Below are 20,886 nucleotides of genomic sequence, written 5' to 3'. Positions count from 1 at the left end.
CTTTAAACCAATCAAGAAGAGCAAAGAACAAAGTGTAATGTTGAAATAGATTTGGAGAAATAAAATAAACAAAAGTGGATTGTAAAAATCTAAATAACCGCTAAACATGATGTTACACAATTACTTGTAACATGTGATTACTAAAGATGACAATGGAAATTCACAAAACCTGTTTAATTTACCATCAAACTGGCTAATGTTTGAGTATTAGATCATTTCACTAGGCAAGGCAAAGCAAGTTTACTTACATTTCATGAGCAAGACAATTCAACGAACTTCAAATAAATCATCAAAAGCTGCAGGAAGCAATAGAAAGTACATTAAAATCAACCTTTAAAAAATTGCATGACTTAAATAAAGACAGAAAAGTCTAAAATAGAAAAAGGATAAAATCTAAGAAATAAGTTACAGTGTGAGATTTGCTTTGCCCAGGGGAGTTTGATGGAAGATATAATGCGCCCCTTGACACTTGATTATTGTTCTTTATTTTGATTATTGATAAGTTAGGTCTTATTGCTGGACCTGACAAGAGGAAACAAAGAAAATGGGAGTGTGAGAAAAAGAGAGGAGACAGAAATACGAAAAGCAACAGCAACAACTTCACAAACAAATAGAGATAAAAAGAAAAAAGAGGACAATCATCAGGAGCACCTATAAGAAGACAAACTTAGCAAAAATGCAAAAAGACATTGGATTGTTAGGAAAAAATCTATGTGTATTAATCCGATTTTATTTGGTCAGATAAGTGCCGCTATCTGATCAAACATATCACATTATGCTCTTTCCATGATCGCTTGAACGATCTGATAACTCCAAAAACCAGATGTTCAGATTTTTGGTCTGCTCTAGGCTCTCACACCCACAAAATACTGCCAAATTCCAGCAACTGCTTTCTTTTTGAGTGACCAGCTGAAACTCCAACTCTCGTAATCACCGTCAACCTGTTGGGAGGGTAATGTGTGTTGCCACCTCTTGAATTGAATTGACAGGGTTTGTGTGTTACCTGTGAGCTATAAAGAGAAAGCAGATTGTGACTAAATTATTCATATATAATTAAAATTCATGCCACTCCATCTCCAGGAAACACCTGAAAATGTTGAATTTTTAACTAAATGCATGTATAAATATAGCCGGGCTGCAGGTTTGACCTGTGCTGCTTGACGTCAGCATGGGATGGGACTTTTCCCCCACATTTTAAATTAGGCTCATCTCCCAGGTAGCTTTTAGTAGGTCACATTTGTTATATTAACATTTGTTCACTCTATTTCCTTTAGTGTTGTGACCTTTCCAACTCACTCTTATACACTTACTACTGAAGAAATAAACTATTCTTTAACTCACCTCTGGATCAATTTAACTATTTGTGCTGGAAAGCTGAAAACAACAAACTGGTTTGGATACACTAGAGTTCTTTATCACTGCAGCTTCTCTTTGAATAATTACACCACTGGGTGGGCTAATTAGTATCGTTCTTTACAGAAATAGCTGCTGTGAGAATGGATACTGGAGAGATCAATGGATCACCCTGAGTAACCTGGACAGAATTTGTCTGTATGAGTAAACGTCCAAATTAGTTGTTTTTAGACGTGTCAGAGAGGAGAGATTTTTAATGAAGCCTGATGTAACATACAGTTAAGAGAGATAAAAGGCAGGGTCCTGTTGATATCACATGGAACCAGCAGAACCAACACCCTACTGACAAGACCTTGAGTCTTGTTAACAGGAACTCGGGCAGAAAGTGAAGTCTTTGGTCTCCTGTCTGACTTGCTGCTGCTGCCCTCTTAGTTTAGTTTGATCTTTTTTCTCCTATTTTGTCTGTGTCCAACTGATTTCACTCTATAATGATTCATAGTCATTTAGAGCTTCATGACATTCACAAGCCATTATAATGCTTAAAACGTGTGAGACGTTAATTGTTACAAATCTGTCATCCTGATTTGGTGTCACTGATAATTAAAGGATGGGTCGTTCTATTATCTGTCATTTTTTTATTTACACCTGACAGCACATTTGTGCAGCCAGACAACAAACTTGCAAAGTTTCAGAGAAAATCTGGTCAATAATGCACTTTGCAGTATAAAGAAACTGGGTTGAATGGGGATGGAAAGAAAAATACTCCCCTTTGTGAAATCACAAATAATCTCCCTTTTCTGTGTGCTTTATTGATTTTGAAGTGTGACAGCGGCACAATATCTCTTTGAGCTTGATGTGACAGACTACGCAAGATTAACCTGTGATTTTGGCTCTAACATTTGCTGCCGTTCAATCAGACTCAAGTGGCAGGGAGTAGGCGAAGAAATAAAGACACAGACATGTAATGGAAAATAATTCTCTATTTATTTCATTGTCTAGCATGTATAATCAATTGAGTGGTACTTATCTGAGAGCTGCAGTCGCTGTATGAAACACAGGGGGAAATAAGAGCGAGTAGGTACAGAGATTGGTAAAGACTAACTGAAATTAACAAAATGGTAAGAAAATATAGCCACAATATTAAAACCACTTCATCACATTGTTACATTGCACTATTTTGCTCGAAATCCTAAGATTGTGGGTATTACTTTGATGAGTAGTACCTAAAGGATATGCAGGACAACACAGGACGCCCTCAATTTTTTGTGGTGCTACAGGGGGCTATGCAATACATAAAAGGAGGTTTTAATGTTGTGGCTGATTAGTGGATTTAGACTACAAACATGAGACCATTAACGTGACTTTCATATACAGAAAGACTTGATCTGGAACAGTGTCAAAATGCTACATTTGCATTTTGATGAAAAATACCATTACCTACCATTATCATTTAATACATTTGAAAATGAATGAATAATAGGAGTTCCAGGTCTTTTAGTTATCAACATTGTACACACAAGGTTTTAAACTGACTCATAGACCAAAAAGGAGTAATGCCTGTGAATACAAGAAAGGTGACATTTGTCAAGTTGTTTGGCACATCCTGTCTCCACACACACACACATTACCGTGAACTGATAAAACCCACAAATTCAAAGAACACTCATAAACAGCAAGTCCAGCTCACATTATGGAAACCATCTGTGAAACAATTCATAGTAATCTTTCTAGAAATGTCAGTCATTTCTGAGTCCAACTGCATCAATTTACCATGTCTCAAAGACACTATGAAACAACAAAATACATGTGGAGCTCTAAGAAAACAACTTTTTTAAATCTGCAGAAAAAGAAAAGCATAAAGCCACATCTTCAGCCCAAGACAAAACTGAATGGAAAGCATATTGTTGACAATGAAATCCTGATGCACTAATCTTGTTTATTTCTCACATGCACCAAACTGATATAGTACAACAGCCTGAAAGGATGGGAGACAACAAAGACAACCTTATCACATCTTTGTTGAAGACCGTTACTATAACAGGGAGCGTATTGAGCCAAATCACAATTCTTAGGTTTGCGTTTTATATTTAGTTTAAAAAAATCTAGCATTATCTTGGATTTATGGACCACTGTTTCTGTAAAGCCATTCAAAATGATCAGTAATTGACAGAAACCAGAAGGTTACACTGCTTGCACTTCTGACTGGTCACACACACACCTCTGAAAACAGTCTTTCAATTTCATTTCATGAACATCCGAATATGCACAAACCTTCAGACAAACCAAACACTTGTGCTTTTCATGTTTACTGTTTATTTTACTTTGAATATCTCTTTATAATCTGCTCTTAGGGTCAGTAGTATTAAACACTTCTGCCACTAGTTTAATTATTAGAGCCCTTTTTGGGCCAGAAAACTCTACACACATTCTCAAGTTCCTAATGAGTAAATCTAATCTCATATTTTATTATTTATTTTTTTATTTTAAGACTATCTTTTTTAGTGTACAAAGTTGGTAAATAAGGGCCTGGGTATGCTAATTGTTAAATGAAAACGTTTAAGCCTTTTCTTAGAGAAAATATTAGCAGTCAGTTCTCAAATACTTTGTTAAATCAGGTCGTCCACACAACACAGAACAGTTAAAGGTCAGAGATGTACATCACAGAAATGTAGGTAGGCATACTGAAAGCTCCTACTACTGAGAGAGCTCTTCGGTGCCTCTGGTTCTCTTGGCCAAGCTGGTGTCTGAGTTACACCAGTTGGCATTAAGAAAGCACAGCACATCCAACCTGTTCTTTGGTGCTCGGTCAGGGGCCGTGCCACATTTGAATGCAGAGGGTACCTCCTAATTGTTGCCCTTTGACATGCAGGGTTTATAGGTAGGTCATGTTACATTTGTGAGACATGTCACTATGGTATGTGGAAAATGGCGGTGAAGTTTTAATCAGCACAATGAAAATGTGCTTTAACAGAACCTAAAACAAGTAGTTTTAGAGCCTAATCTTAGGTAAGCACTTTTAATGATCATGGAAGTAGTAGGCAATGTAATTAGGGCAAAGGAAGTCAGAATAAAGACTTGAAATAGAAATAAATACAAGTAAATGATCATGTAATAAACAGTCTTTTAATCAGAAGGGGGGTGTCTTCACCCATCCTCTATTCGACCTCCTTACATGGTCCTATCGCGACTTGTTAATAACCCAGCCATATAGGATATATGGAATATTGCCACTCACATGACATTACCACTGCAGGTTACATTACTGGCAACTTTCCCTGTGCTTTGGAAATTGATGTTAAAGGGGTACCCCTTGTGTTACAGGACTGGAGCAAAGGGCTCTTGATCCAGCAGCAGTATGTGACAAGATGGGAATAAGAGTGTTGGCACATCACCAAAATGCTCCTTTTCTTTCTGCTCATCGGCCCCTTATTTGCATGACTCAGGGACTGAATCACTGACTGCTAGACTTTATTTAATAAGCCTGTGCAGAGGAAAGTATCACCAACTTAGAGCCTTTGATCTATCAACAAAACACACCAGCCCCCTGTTTCTGCAGCTGACATTATCCCTATCCTTTGGACCACAGATGAGTATCATATCAGCCTCTAGAGGAGCAGTCACACATGCCTTGACACAGACACTGGCAGAAGCCATAGACTAAGCAAACTGTCAGGCTTGATGGCACTAGGCTGACGCATACAATTCCTAGAGTCACCCTCTGGATCACTAACAAGTAGATTCCTAGAGGTAGAGAACCAAAGTATAAGAAGCCCAGCAGCCAGACGAGGATGCGCGGTACATGATTACAGAACTTGGAAAGAGCATCATGATCAACGGGACTGTTGGAACCTATTGATAAAGAATCCAAGCTCTGCTCCGCATAGACACCAGAGCTCCCATTTTGGCTTGGGGAGTGCTGTGAGTCCCTCTGCACCTCCATTATAGTAATGACCAGACAGTTGGAGGAGTCATGAGATGGGCTGGTGGAGGAAAAACTTTTTGGAGTCAGGACCACCTCCCTGTTCTGGTCACTGCTAGAGGACTTGTCCCGTATCACCAAGTGTGACATGATATTAACGTCATCAGGCAGGGCGGATACCTGGTACTCTGTGATTTCAGTTTGATGTCGGCAAAAGGGGCAAGAGATGCAGCCTGCTCCGTCGGCAATGTCCAGGATCTTAATGAGGCAGCAGGCGCAGACCCGATGGAGGCAGTCCAGGACCTTAGGCTTCCGGTTGTGTGCATTGTAGCGCTGGTAACAGATTTTACACTCTAATTCCTCTGGGGGAGGACAGTCTTTCTCCTCTAACTCAGCCTGTGGAGAGCTCATCTTCAAGTCATGTTCTGGGGACACATATAGAGACAGATTGAAAAAGAAAGTTAGAGGAATAATTAATGGTATCTAGTTTTGTACCACTCGTAACTTCAATGTGAAGAGAAATCAGATATAAGAGACAAAACTGAAACAAGAGGATGTTTCTCTACCCAGCAGGAAAAGGTCAGGGCTCTGCCTCCTTCTTGGACTGCTCTGACTCTGTGTACCTGCTGGTGATGAATGATTAATGGCTTGGGAGTTAGAACAGGGTGTCATCCCAGTGCCCTTTGTGGCAAAGCAAAAGCCTGTAGTGCTATTGATTTTTGGGGAGAGGTGATAGGGAGAAATGTTTCTTCATTATTTTTGTTGCTTCTGTTCTTTCACAAAGTACATATTGTTGCTTTTGTTTAGTTTGAATTACCAGCCCTTTCAGATTGATACTTTTTCTTTTTCCTTGATTTCCTTTGGATTGTATAAATATGTAAGATATGTAAAAATAACCTTATTCTGATTTTTTAAAATCTGTGTATTCATTGACAGGCATTTATTCATTCAATTTTGGGATCTTGCCAAGTCAGTTTTTTAGCCCTCAACAGTACCTATTTGTACTCCATTTGTTCCAGTTTGTACCTTATAAAGACCAGTTTTGTTAAATTGAGGTACACAACAGTCATCAGAGGTACGGTAAGGTACAAACTGCAAGAGGAAAAACAAATACCCATTGTTGAGGGTCAACAGCAGAACCTTTTAGGACACATTTATACTCTACGCGAAGGACGGTTTTTACACGCGCAATATGGTCTGTTTTCAGAGCTCCTGTTAATGTGTAGCCCAACATAGCAGGAGTAGTACCACCGGAAACCTCAGGGGCAGATTTGAGCAGTACAGCTGACTTACAACCAGTGAAGGGAACAAAGAAGATGAAGCCATGGTGTATTTAATGGCCGCACAGACTGCTGTTGTCCACGGCGCCCTCTGGTGGATGAATTGCCAAAGAAAAATACCCATGTACAGGGCACACGAGCATATGAGGACAGTGACATTGGAAACGTGTACCTATTTACATACGTAAAGGAAGCATAAATCAGCTTTTGGGGCTCCACGCCAGTGCCCAATCCTTTGTAATTCCAAAGTGGAATTCATTGAATGCCAAAAAAGAACCTCAAACACATGATGACTTGAATACATTCAGTTTTCCCACCTGACTTAAAAGCACACGTGTCATATTTGACATGACCTTCTATGCAAGCGATCTGCAGTATACCCCTAGTTTTCATGAATTTATCCATTCAGGTATCATAGCTGCCTAAATCCTCAGTAACATTGCAGAGAATTGCTTGCAGGTACTGAAGTCCTAATAGGTTGCGCTGACAAAACAGAAACAGAAAAAGCTGTTGGTGATTAAATAAGCTTAAATAGCTGTAAGCAGGGGTTGTGATGCATGACTGAATTTTAAAATGCCACATACTCGGCTCCATTCCTCAGATCCTGCCATCTTTCTGCAGCTTCTGACTGACTGTAAAAAGGTCTTTTAAGATTTCCAAAAACCTCATAAAATCAAGACAAAACCAAATCAGTAGAGTGCTTAATTTCTGTCAGGTTATTTTACTTTTAATACCGATTCTTTGGTTAACATGGTGGTTCAATAAATAATCTATTTTCCTTTTATCTCGTAATGTTTTTTTAAGTTCCTGTTTTCTTTTTTGTAAGATAAGTAAAAAAAATTTTTTTCTTAACATGTTTCAACTCAGAAGGGTCACATCACCACATGTCTTATCAGATGTTAAATCCCAACGCCTGGGAAGCAGCCCTACCAGATAGCAGGGGGCGAGGAGGTCCCTGCTGTCTGGCAAGCCCACAAAACACAGCTGATTTAACAGCTGATAAGACACGTGGCAGGAACATCTTATGACCCTTCTGAGGAAAACGACAAATGTAGTCGAAACATGTTAAAGGGAAAAAAACAAACAAACAAAACAAAAAACGTTTTACTCATCTGTCTGTCTTTTTACTTGAAGTTGGAGCATATCTGGCAAAATCTGTTTCTCTTCAAAGTCTTCTAACTCAGTTTTATACTTTTTATCATTGTTGTCAAACTATATAGCACAGAGTAGCAAGACTAAACATCTTATATGACTGATACGGTCTTGTTGTACTAAAATTGATAAGATATTCTTATTTGATCAGATAATAAGATGGTGAGATGAGAAAAATCTTTTAGGATGGTGATAACAGGATGGTTTAGTGGTGATTTTTGTGTCTCCCTGTAAGAGAAAATCAATATTGAGATGTTGTTTTCATTAAAAATCTGTGAAGAAACACCATCCCATCACACCCTTCAACAGACATGAGCCTGATAATGAGACAGAAGTTATTTTATCTTTCAGCGACTGGTTCTGTTACACAACCTCAAAAATAAGTCCAACTGCGCTTTGATTTACAAGAAAATAGGACATGACAAGTATGCTCGAAAGCAGTTTAGAGGGTATTAATACTGATGATAATTCAAGGTCCAGTGCAATGATGCTGATGTTGTCTCATTCAACAAGCAATAAGGTTGTGATACAATAAGCTCAGTGGGTCATTACAACCATTATTAGTCTTCTTTGATAGACAGTTATTCTTCTTGAAACAAATCTTCCTTTTCGCTTCAGTGAAGTCAGACTACAATGCAGAGGATTTCTTTGAATGTCCCTGACTGTTGTGAAACATGTGCTGTCACACACAAGGGACCGAATGCTGAGCAGCAGAGGGGCCTCGGGGGGGCCTGGATGAGAAATAATCTCTTTACTTCATCTTCTTCAAGCAGGAAACAAATGAGCGTTTCTGGCTTGCTAACACTTGGAACCTCTTGCTATCTGTTATTGGCTGTATTTTTGGATTTCTCTTCTATATTTCAAGTCTATTAAAATTAAATGAGTAAAGAAAATTCTGCATCCATTTTTGCAGATAGAAGTGTTCCACCTTCCTTGGCTGATTCAGGGCAGCATTTTATTTTCTGTTCTCTATTTCTTGAAATAGCCTGCAAAAGATCAAATGATTCTTAATTTCACACAGAAGATCAATGTAGCTTCCTATTACTTATATTTAATTTTTCTAGCCTTTTGTTTCTTTTTGATTTTGTTTTGTTTTGTTTTTTGTGCAAGTGTTTAACTTTTATCACATTTGTGGAACAAGAAAGAAGAAGAAGAAAAAAAAGAAGACTGGCAAATTTGCCGAAGGCAGTAGACAGCTGTGGGTATAATGAGCACATACTGTGTCTGTGGCCAAGCCAGCTGATGTATTACCACTTTTAGACATATGCCAGTATGTATACATGAATATGTTGTCTTTTGGTGAGCTTTAAGCTATAAAAGCTCATGTTCACCCACATGCAGAGCACGTTTTGAAGCTGTCTCCCACGCCCCAAGCAAAAGGAACGTGGGAGACAACCTAAGCTGTAGCCGTTTGGTGTGGGAAAAACACGCATCCTCATACAAAATTAAGCTTTTTAAACTTTCTGGGCTTTTTAAGGCTGTGGGATTTGTGCCAGAGCCACGCAGCATCCATGTCAGGCTGGGACCCAGGTACTTAGTGATTGTATTACAGCTGCAATAACACATGTTTCAGCCTTCTCAGAAAAATATTAAAGATTTTCAACTGGCTCAACATTGGTCTTTAAGGGCAGGTCTTTAGAGGCACTACAAATCATGTGGTAACTGCACTTCAGGGTTCTCCAGCCCACACTTGATTTTTTGCAGCCTGCAACATGTTCATCACGAAAGGGATGAATGTGTGTTTTTTACTTTTGGTTTAACATGATGAAGCGATTGGACATGAGAAGTTAATACCTGCATTTTTTTTATTCATATAAACATAGATGGTCTGTTCTGGCAGCCTGGCTCAGGCCTTCAGATTTAACAGCCAGATTACCACTCAGCTTCTGTTTAGTTTAGTTTATTATTTAGGATCCCCATTAGCTACATGACTGCAGCTATTCTTACTGGGCTCCGTCAACATTTTAAAATAATACAGTTATTAAAATAACATAATAGAAGCAAACCAAAAGAGTCCTAAATATATAAAAGTAAAAACATTTGCAGAAAGAATACTCAACTAATAATCTGCCTGTCAGGCCTGCGCCTCCTCCACCAGCCCGCTCATCATCTCCAGAATACTGAGCCCTGGAAAGAACTACAAATCCCATACCCACCGGACTCCGCCATCATAGCTATCACCTGTGCTCCCTGATCAGCCTAACAACCAACACCTGTCAACATCCCTATATATACCTTCAGTCCACTTCCACTCCTTGTCTAGTCTTGTCTATGCTCATGCATTCTCTCTACTGACCGCCATAATTAAACCTTCTAGAAACTACAACCTGTGACTGTGTCTACCTGTTCAGCGTCAGATCTTACACTGCCCTAAACAAAGACATTAACACAACAAAATAAATAAAAAAAAACAACAGAAAACATGAATGAATCGAAAGAAAGAAAATAAAATCCTCATTTGATATAATTTGTTGTCACATGGTTAATCTCAACTAGCTGTTTGTTGATTGATTTTTATTTTTATGTTCCATAATTATCATTCATACTGATTCAAAAGATGTTTCATGGTTAATAGTTTGACTTTTCTTTTGCTGTTTGTGATGTGCTTAGGGAATGAGTTCCACTTGTTTCCAGCTCTGTTTTGTACTTTTTGTAGTTTAGCAATCATATTTGCAGTTGCATTTTACTGCAGAGCAATAATCAAGATTTGACACAATTAATGCCTGAATTACTAATTAGTTGCTTTTGGAGTTAAACATGTCCTGTGACTTCTTATGGCAAGTATATGATTCCCCATTTTAGAAACCATCTTATTTACATGTGATTTTCATCATTTCAACTTGGTCTCCTGCACCTGCTTTATTCTGCCCCGTTTTACTTTAACTGTGAGTTATTCATGATGGTGAAGTATGAAAAAAAATGCACTTAGATTTTCATGCATTAAAAACTAATTTGCTACAAATTACCCAGTCTTTTAATTCTCTTAACTCCTCCATTAAAATGGTATTGAACTCATAAGCTGTGGATGCAGAGTCATGTCTGTACATGCATAAGATCATTTGCAGCCGTTTGCAGTGAAGATGTGTTTATCAGCAACTAGAGAGTGTGGACGTGGACAACTTGTGCATTCACTCTAATCAGCACTTCTTCTATTATTCATTGCTTTCAAGATTGTGAGGAACTTTTTCATTTTTTCCGAATGTGTCAGTCAGCAAGGTGGCTTCATAATGAAGAGGTAGCAAAGATAATCAATTAAAAATGAATCAGTCAAGGTTAAAAAAAAAGGTTGTCAAAAAACACATACGAGGGGTTTCATTAGCCACAGTTGCAGTGACTTGATTCGTGTAGTTGCCTCTTACTTTACAATTATATTTGGGCATTACCGAGTCTCCCTCCCACTGTAGAAATGCTATATAAAGAAAAGCCAGTCATCCATTCATTCAGGACCATGAAATATAGATTGAATAGGTGAATGCTGCATTGGCAAACCCCCAGCAGGCCTCTCTGTGACTTGCTGACTGTTAAATATTTCAGCAACAGGTCTGTTGCATTAAAAAAAAAAAAAAAAACATCACAGAAAGATGAAGCCGCTAGATCAATCCCTGGAGCTGAATTGCTCGAAGCTCTCCTTTAAGACCAAGGCAATTAAATGTTGTAAAGATCGTGCCAGAAAAAAAATAACGTCCCTCCTTATGCAATCATTTGTAAGACTGCCCTGTAAACACTGTAAACATGCACCAGTCTAAGAAAAAGATTAGTGTCTAATTTAAAGCCTATATCTGCTAAAATAGATGCTTTAAAACATTCATCAGCATTGTTCCCATCAGCATTGTTCCCATCAGCTTGTTTTCATTTTTATCCCTGACCTAATGCTACCTTCATGGCACATTTCCACTACAGTACTTATTGTCAGTATTCATAACTGATGCTTTGCAAGAAATGTCTTTTAGTTTCCAGTAACATGCTTTACACATGCAGCAAACCTCCATTAACCCACCTCACACTGCGTGTTAAACTGTTTATAAAACAACCAAGCCATAACTACATTTTTTCTATTAAACATTTGTCTTTTGTATATACAACACTATTAATCACCCCTGTCACGGTTTATGTACAAAAGCACTCAAACACAGATTCTGACTCGGGAGGCGAACAGATGAAGAATATAAACTTTGAGTACTTAAAAACTAAAAACACTGCAGTGACATGGAGTCCAAAAGAAAAATCCAAAACACAGAGCAGATCACAAGAGGGACAAAACCAAACTTGGGATGAAAGTCGTACACACAACTGAAAATAAAGATGAGGATAAAGCACTGAAAAAAAGAACGTTGGGAGTATATGTGTATGCTGAAGGATGACTAGCACAGTGCTGGTGTGTGGTAGTAACTGGAAGCTGCTGCAGCTGGAACAATCAGAACCACCTCACACAGCCTCCATATTCACACACTGTTTCTGAAGTTTGCTGCTACATTGCAAAGCATCTGAATTGTGCAGGAAATAGAAGCAAAATGCAAACAGCATTATAGAACATAATATATGGGTAAAAGCCTCTACACTTTGCATATGGGTGTGTGTGTGATTCTTCTTTTATGCTTGGCACTCAGCTCCCCATCCCCATTGTTTATCTGTTCCTGCCCCCCTCCTCGCCTTCTTTCAGTGTGCATTGTTAATGATAGTGTTGACCTTTGCTGTCACAGTGTTGTCTGTGAATCGATCCAAAGGATTATATTTATGCTGCTGTTGGCTGGGTTTTCCTTCCAATTTACAAAAATTCAGTGTAGAAGCAGAAGGTTTCTGAACGTGAGTATGACTGGCTTAAAAAACAGCAACACAGAAATGTCTGTATTTATTCATAGAATAATTTTAACTCATATTTTATAACTCATATGCCAAAAATGTTAGAAAATTTTTATTTTTATTTATTTTCAGTTTGTTCCATTCTGTTTGTATTGGATCTTTACATGGTGACTCAACTTATTTTGGAAAGAGAATTCAATTTGTAAGCATTTAGAAAATATAAGTGTATGAAATTTAGACATTAAAGATCCTCTACTGAATTTTGACAGATATTTTCACTGATGTACGCCCTAAGATCAGTTAGTTTGGCATCCATCCTGCATCCTGCCTCCACGCTGAGCTCTCTCCAGGATTGCTCTTGGATTTCTTTACTGAATCAGCCACGGTACAACACATCCAATGTGTTGATATCCAGTTGCTGGCATGTGACGCTGAGCCGTAAGGTGAAATGCTGCTGCAAAGTGATGCAGCGTCCCAAGCAAAAATAGATGAGAAGTGTGGTTTCTCAGCTTCAAGATGCTGAGGTCTGGGAATGTACATAATTAATTTCACTGTACCTTCAAAACAAGTCAGAAACACGTTTTTGAGGTCAGGAAGTTACATAGTGCTACTTAAAAAATCATCTTAAATGGATTCAGTTACAAGCTTATAAACAGCCTACAGATGGAAAAACCTCCAAATCCAAATATCTGATCATCAATTTCAAGGGATCCTTTAGACTCAAAGGTATTTTTTTGGTATCAGTCATTGACAAAACTACAATTAGGAATTTGATCTATTTGTAAAACAGATGATAAGTTATTTGTTTTCTATTTTGTCTTAAAAAGAACCAAACAAACATCAGTATTTCAGTCTGATGAGCAAAATCTTTTTGACACTGTTTGGTATGGTTGGCTCCTCTGACATTGGTTAGCTTCTGTAAATCTGATGAATTGTTGCATATTTATCCACCAACTCTGTCAGTTGTGTCCTCTATACTCAGCAGTCTGCAAATAGACTTTTAAGTTACATTTAAACTGATAGTCAGAAATTCTCTTTATTTATCTGCTGGGGAAAGGACAGATGTGCAGATCTTATATTAAACATTTTTTTTACAAACAATATTTGGTCAAAGTTGTCACATTATTTTATTTTATCACAGTTAGTGTGGTTTTTGTCAGGGATTTGGCTCCGTTCTCAAAGCATCCTGCATGTAATGAAGGAAAAACACGGACCTGCTGCTATCACCTGCACATAAGGTTAATAAAAGGATCAGAGTCAGACGGAGGAATAAATTTATAGCCCAGCAGTGAATGTGCAGTTATATAGTGAGAACCAATGCAGAATAAAAATGTTATTTCTGTGATTGTTCTTTCTAAATAATTAAATACAAATTTTTAGTTTTAGGAGTTTGTTTTTTTTTGGTCAGTAGTACACAGCTACAGTTACGTACTCTAAGTCCAGCACGAGTTACAAAACCCTTTGCATGGCATGACATTGTTGACCGAACACTATTGATTTACTGCAGGAGACTCTGGGTTTGAGCTGATTTGAGATTTTCTGTGTGCTGTCTGCATGTTCCCCTTCTGTCTTTTGAAGTTTACTTTGCTAAAGTGCTTAAAAAGTGCAAAAGTGCTGTAAGAGTGCTTTAAAAGTGTTTTTTGAGATTTCCCCCATGTTTTCCAGTGCAAGAACAGAAACCTCTGCTACCTCTGAGTAATATATAGCACACCAGCCTTAATTAGAGTAGTCATATCATAATGTTGCACTCTGTTAAGTCCTCATCAAAATGTAGAACACATAAATGAGGCGACTTATCTGAATATCTGAATCTGCTGTAACTAATGTCCACACTTGTGGAGTAGAAAAGTGAACAAGAAAAACATAGTTATTGTGCCTACCAATATATATAATAGCCAGAAGCAAGAAAAATAAAAGCTTTACAGCTGTTTCAATACATTTCTATGCTCTGTTCTATGTCCAGTCAGAGTTAAATTTATCCAGCTGTTAGATATATTTGCTGTGTCCTGCAGAGGGTTGCAGGGAAAACGATGGTTGATCAATGCCATCGGCCATCCTCTTCTACCTCCTTTGAGACTGAGTGAATCAATTTTGACGTCATATTAAACATTAAAAAGAAAAGAAGTTCCCATGTAAAAGTCAAGGTGTAAATTGTGTTCTTATTAGGGAATTGTACTGTCATTTTATATTTAGTTTTTTCCTTTTGTTTCACAGTAATTTTCTGTTGTACCAGCTGCTGGAATATTCTGGTTATTTTACATTTTTGTTTTCTTTACACTCACTTCTCCTCCTGTGCACACTGGTTAGTTAGAAAACATGTGAAAACAGTCCCCCTTAATTCAGTTATTCAGTTTAAAATGTGTCTTTAATATTCATACTGTGTGTTGATAATGTAGTAACAATACATTTTCAGTATATTGTGCAACCGCATCCCCCCGGTGAAGCTGGAGGTGGAATTTGTTTTGCTTTGGAGATGTTTTTCAGGCATAAAACAGGGCTGCTTTGTCAAAGTATATGGCACATTGAGAACAGATGTTCTGGCGGTTCCAACAAGACATGATAAGATGCATCCATTCAAAGGGGTCAAAAGTAATTAGCACAAAATAACATCAGCATTTTGAAGTGGTCATGCCAAAATCACAGCGTTGACATGCAGAAAACCTGTTAAAAATTATGTTAGTGTATCAGTTAAGTGTATCAGGATCAGTTTGGACATGCACAAAACAAAAGCCAAAGTTGTATAATTGCTTTAATATTTTTATGCAGCGCAGCATCTTTTCTCATCTTGTTTACATAATGATATTTTTTTTTTTTTTTTTTTTTTTTCTAAAACCCCACGTTGCCTCACATTTTTGAGTTAACCAGAAATTGACTGTGGGCTCCTGGGAGAGGGTCTGCATAATTTTAATTTATAATGTTCTGTGGTTAAACCCCTGAAAGCCAAACAGTATAAACGTTGATGTTCTGTACCGGCCTCAGGCAGATGAAAAATTCCAACTACTGTCAATAATAGTCTGTTACATGAAGTGACCTAGTACTATGAACTAAATGCACTGGAATTTTCCCCATTATTTTACTTTAAACAACTCCACTGCTTGCCTGCAGTGAGCATCTATTTATTTCCTGTTTTTTTCTTTTTTCTTTTTTTTTTTTTTTTTTTTCCTTCACTATACATCCCTTCAGTGCATCAGCTTCTAGAGTCTGAAAAATTGCGGCTGCAATGACTAACTTGTGCAGACGTAAACTGAAGCAAAACAGAATTATTTCTGAAGAAAATGAAAGTAACATTAAAGTATTTTTTAAAGAAGGGACCGGATGTCACTGAGGGTGTAAGGTGTTGATTAAAATATTAGCAAGTTGGCGGATGATGGGAGAGGAGGGTGTTTACACTACAGCTTTACTCTGTATTCAGACTACATGTTGCTGGTTGCAGCACAAACTGTTTGTCAGCACAAGGTAGCGCACATGGAAATGCAGATATTTGGTTGGCTTTGAGCAGGCTGTAACACTGAAATGATCCTCTCCGTGTGGCTTTGTAAACAGACAAAAGCACCAGGTAACTGTTCAATCTGCAGGATTAAAGGTGAAAAACTGACTCACTAAAATGTGTATCCAGTTATTTTAAAAGAATATGTTTAGTACAATGCAACAGACTTTTCTGATGGTTGTTGCTCATATGAAGAAATATGCACAATTGGGACGACTTAGTTTTAAAATGTATTTACCACAATGCTCCTCTCTTAATTTCGAGTAACAGATTAGCTCACTGCAAACTTGGAATTAACAGAAACAAGGCGCGGACTGATAGATAATCGAATCTCATTCTCAGCATTTTGCACGATGTGCTTCATGATCCCTGCGCTGCTCCTTCGACCGCTATGCAACCATCTCCTGCCAGACATTTCTGACTGCCCAGTGGTTACTCTGATCAGCAGGTTATGCAGCAATGCTGCAGTGTCGACTGTGACGTCAAAATCAACACATCTCACCGTGTAACCTGAAATTTTAATTTGATAGTAATAGACTGCCATACATCTGATCTTATCAGGCTTCATTGTGAGAAATTATTCATATTTAGTTCTCTGTTATGACTCAGTGTGATAGTATTTTACTTTTGATACTGCTGTGTGTAGAAGGTCAGCATCCCCTGGGCTGCTGCTGGGAGGCGGGGTGGTGGATGTATTGGTTTTGCGCCGCTCAGCCCAGCTTGTTGAGGCTAAATGTCACTGCTTCAGCTGCCTCTCCCACCTCCCTATGTGGCTGGAGACATTTTGATTCCCTCATTATAGTTCTACAATAGTTTCATCCATTCCTGCGTACAACAGGAAATTAACATGTGGAAAGGGTGGGCAGAGAGAAAGGCCATATTCCAGACTTAAGCTCTTAACTAGGCAGCTGTCCGGCATATGAGGAGGATAGATAAGATTCAGGTGAATATTTGGATGCGGGCTATCAACGAGTCTTCCTGCTGAAACAAAGTCAACATCCTGCAGTTTGTAAGTTTTGTTGAACGTGGCATGAATATATGTATTCTTTTCTAACTGTATCAGAGTTTCTGTTAACTTGAGATAAAACTCCTTTAGTGCCTGTGATAAAACTCTGCATACAACCACTATTCCAACAATGCTGGGTCACTGTAAAATATAAAAACAGAATGTTTTCTGAATCTCACGAACCCATATTTTATTCCAAGTAGAACATAAACAACATGTCAGATGCTGAAACTGAGACATTTTGCCATTTCATAGAAAATAACACCTCATTTTTAATTTGATGGCAACAACACATCTCTAAAATGTTGTAACTTGGGCAACAAAAGTCTAGAAAAGTAACTGACACAAATAAGAAATACAACTGGAAGAGCGTTTTGACAGTTGATTAGGTTTAATGGCAACAGGTCAGTAAGATGAGTGGGCATAAAAGGAGCATTTCAGAGAAGCAGAGCCTCTCAGATGTACAGGTTTAGGTGGGCATTCCTGCATTAAAGCGACACATACTGAAGAATCCTGTTCTGATTATTAGATTTTTCTTTTTAACTACATTGTCTTTTTAGGCTGCATTAGCTATTTGTACAATGTTACTTTTTTATTTCCTTGTACACCACAATCACTCACACAGGCCTGCACTCAGAGTTGTGCTCTCTCTTTGCTCGACAGCCATCAGTTAATAGAAGCCATTTCAGACACTTAATCAGAGAGTGTTAGCGAATTGATGCTGCCCAGCGCTCATGAACCCTCTGGAACAAGCAATGTGCATTTCTGTGCTTTGGAGGCGTGGCTTCAGGGGAAAGTCTGAAAAAAGGAGTTTGGACTTTTGAATTGTGTATTTTCAAAGTGTAGCTTGCTCGAACCATTTTCCCAGGATCTTCAACCCTTACTTTAATGATGGCGTGCATGTTAATGTCATGTGACTGTTTACATTTGTCCTTTTGACAAACTCCAGTTTTGGTCATGACATTGGCAAAGGAAATAAAATGCCCTAAATTAATTAATCTTCAGAAGTCAGAAAGGTTTATGTTGAATGTATTTTTAAATTTTCCAAAAGAATATAGAAAAATAAGTGTTAATGACTAAATCAGCTGTTTTTGAGTATTGAAATACATCTTCTAAATCAGAAACAAAGAGGATAGTTTGGAAAATGCTTATCTAAAAAAAATAACAAAAAACAAAAACAAACAAAGAAAGAACTACACTTATCCTTTTGCATACCTGGACTTTCTTCCCTTCACAAACAGCATTGGGCTGCTGATAAAGTATAAAAACGAGAAAAAAACCCTGATTTGGTGCATAAAGCAGCATCAATTTGAGTCTTTGAGTCTTTGGAAAGCTAAGATGGGAAGATGATTTCCAGTTCGTCTTTGTGATTTTCTAAGACAACATTCTTTAACCTTTTATTGGGCAGAGAACCTTATCTGATTGACACAGGACATAAAAATGCCTCCTGATGCTACTACATGAAATCATAGAACCACACTGAGTTCTCCCCACAATCATCAAAGATCAGGCTACGTTCCAGATATGTTGTTGAGATTGTCTTTCAATGTACAAATGACAGGAAACTTTTATTACTGACCACTTATTACTGTAGGACTGTTATTATTTTAGAAAAAAAAAGGTAACCAAGTTTTAAAGTCTTGTAATTTCCTCCAGAATCACAGTAACACTCTTCTCTATGGTTGAAATTTTGAATTTCCAAGTATTTCAGTGAGTGTCCAATAAAAGGTTAAATTAACACTTTAACTTTCTGGGATTAAAACTCTGTTTCGCGCTGTTTTGATGACACATTGATAATCATTATGTACATTCCTAAAGCTGTTGTTGCTCTGCAGCATCCTAGGGCTGAGAGCATTCACAACATTTTATACCCTGCCTGGATCATCACGTTACATCTGCATTTTGCTTTACAGCACCATGTCACATGCTAGCAATTGGATATCAACACACTGGCCATTTTGGTCTTGCACAGTGCCTGATTTAGCAAAGTAACCCAAGAGCACATTATTAGAGGAAGCGAGGAAAAGAAAGAGAGAATGACACAGAGCAAGATATAAGACAAGAGTCAACATCAGACTGACTTTTACTGACTGGAGAGAGCTCTGAGAAGAGACAGGATGCAAGATGGATACCGAATTAGAGTCGTTAGGGGGCGCCCAAAGTTCAAAGGTGCAACTTTAAATTTAGACTGGAAAGATTCTCCATGTTTCTCTTTCGAAGATGCATAATTTCATGGAAAAAATATGGCTTTATATTCAAAACAAAGCACAGTTAAAGTAAGAAAGGTTATCAAAATGAATATTATTCCCTTTGTAATCTTCCTTTGTGAGCTTGCTGTTCAGAAAGTATTATTCTTCTGTGAGATTATGTTTATAGAAAGTATTTCACTCTGTCCTGTGCTTTCTCTGTACAAAAGGCAACAAATGGAGATAAAGTTTGTTTTGCCATTAATGACAGAAGTCTGCTGATTTGGTGTTATAATCACTGAGTCAAAACTAAAGAAAAAACAGCAATGTGCAGTTTAGAAGAACAACCTCCCAGAAAGTAAGAAAATTAGCTTTAAATACAATACTGACAAGTAGAAATAAGTCACTTTCCAGCTCCTCTAATACGTCACAACCAAAATCCTGGCAAGCCACCAAATCAGTGATCTATTATCATGTGAAGTGGAAGAGTCAGAGCAACCTGTTTGTTTTACGCTTTACCAAGCAGGCAGTGATAAACTCCTGCACACACAAAGATGCACGGGCTGACTGAAGGCTAGCACACACACCATCTGTCCTCATTCAGACCTCGTTTTTCTCTTCACCAAATTGTGTCAAACAGCAGAACTAGAACAGCAAACACACAGAGCATCTACCCTCTCTGTGTCTTTTTGTACATCTGTATTTATTTCTTAACTTTTTTACTTTAATCCTACTTTTGCTTCTTTGTCATTACTCTGCATCAACTAGTGTTTCACAAAAACATGTTCCACTTGTTTGAGTGTGTGTGCTACAATGCCATCAGGAGGTATGAGCTGTCAGCATTTCAACAGCTGCTGATGTGAAAACACATCACCTCAGATGTAAAAAAAACTAACATGTTAGCTTGACACACATGCACAAATACTTGGCCACCAGCCCAACATCACATACAGTAAAAGTACAGATGGACAGATGCACAGTAGCTTTTTTTTTAGTTTTAATAAAAATATCTGCAGATTGTGTGTGTGTGTGTGTGTTGCTGTTCCTCACCTTGTCCTAGTGTGTGTGACTCCCCCTGCTCCAATCCACTCATCTCTACTGCGCTGTCCTTCATGTAAATCCACCTCTTTCATAGCAACACTCCACATCTCATTCCTCTGTGTGTGTTTGGATGTGTGTGTGCAGGTGTACCGGAGGCAGGCGTCAACCCAACTAGCAGCGTTGGAGGAGGCGGTGGAGGGAAGGACAGCGTCCTACCAGAGGGAGATCCTCCACCTGCAGAGGCTGCTGAGCGAAAGACGGGAGGCTGAGGAAAAACTGCTGCAGTCCAAACGGTAGGAGGGGTGAGAGGAGGAGAGAGAGAGGGAGGGAGGAGATGGGGGGAGGAGGAGGCAAACAGGCGGGCTTGGAAAGGGAGGAGGATAGAGAGATCATGTTTGAATGAAAGGAAGAAGAGAAAGAAAAGAGATGGTTTGTGTAGTTAAAAGAAGGGAGTCGGGTACACTGAGAGGCAACAGTGTATGAGCAACAAAACATTTACAAGGTGGATTCCCCAGATTTATTATTGTTTAATATTCTGACAGTCGAATTTCACCTCATCAGTGATATATTACATCTATTGGATCATCAATTACTATTGGTATTCTTTATTTTCATCTATATGATCTCATAATATCTTTTTCACTCTAACATTTTTGATCATA

General features: G+C 38.2%; 2 protein-coding genes across 3 annotated transcripts in view; one reads left to right on the top strand and one right to left on the bottom strand.

Annotated features, from left to right (window-relative positions):
• Positions 1-20,886, top strand: part of cep89 (centrosomal protein 89) — an 81,761-nt gene that overhangs the window by 43,590 nt on the left and 17,285 nt on the right. For both annotated transcript variants that reach the window (XM_041985965.1, XM_041985957.1), the window contains exon 17: positions 20,369-20,517. In XM_041985965.1, coding sequence (XP_041841899.1) covers positions 20,369-20,517 — 149 coding nt within the window. The remainder of the gene's footprint in view (positions 1-20,368; positions 20,518-20,886) is intronic.
• zgc:165481 (uncharacterized protein LOC100073327 homolog) lies at positions 2,337-20,456 on the bottom strand. The gene is made up of 2 exons (XM_041985995.1): positions 20,234-20,456; positions 2,337-5,697 (listed from the first exon to the last, which is right to left on the bottom strand). Exons 1-2 carry the CDS (start codon positions 20,295-20,297, stop codon positions 4,952-4,954), a joined length of 810 nt encoding a protein of 269 aa, XP_041841929.1. The 5' UTR covers positions 20,298-20,456; the 3' UTR covers positions 2,337-4,951.

Source organism: Melanotaenia boesemani, chromosome 1, assembly GCF_017639745.1.
Source record: "Melanotaenia boesemani isolate fMelBoe1 chromosome 1, fMelBoe1.pri, whole genome shotgun sequence".
Classification (NCBI taxonomy): Eukaryota; Metazoa; Chordata; class Actinopteri; order Atheriniformes; family Melanotaeniidae; genus Melanotaenia; species Melanotaenia boesemani.
This window is presented reverse-complemented; position numbering and strand designations above follow the sequence as displayed.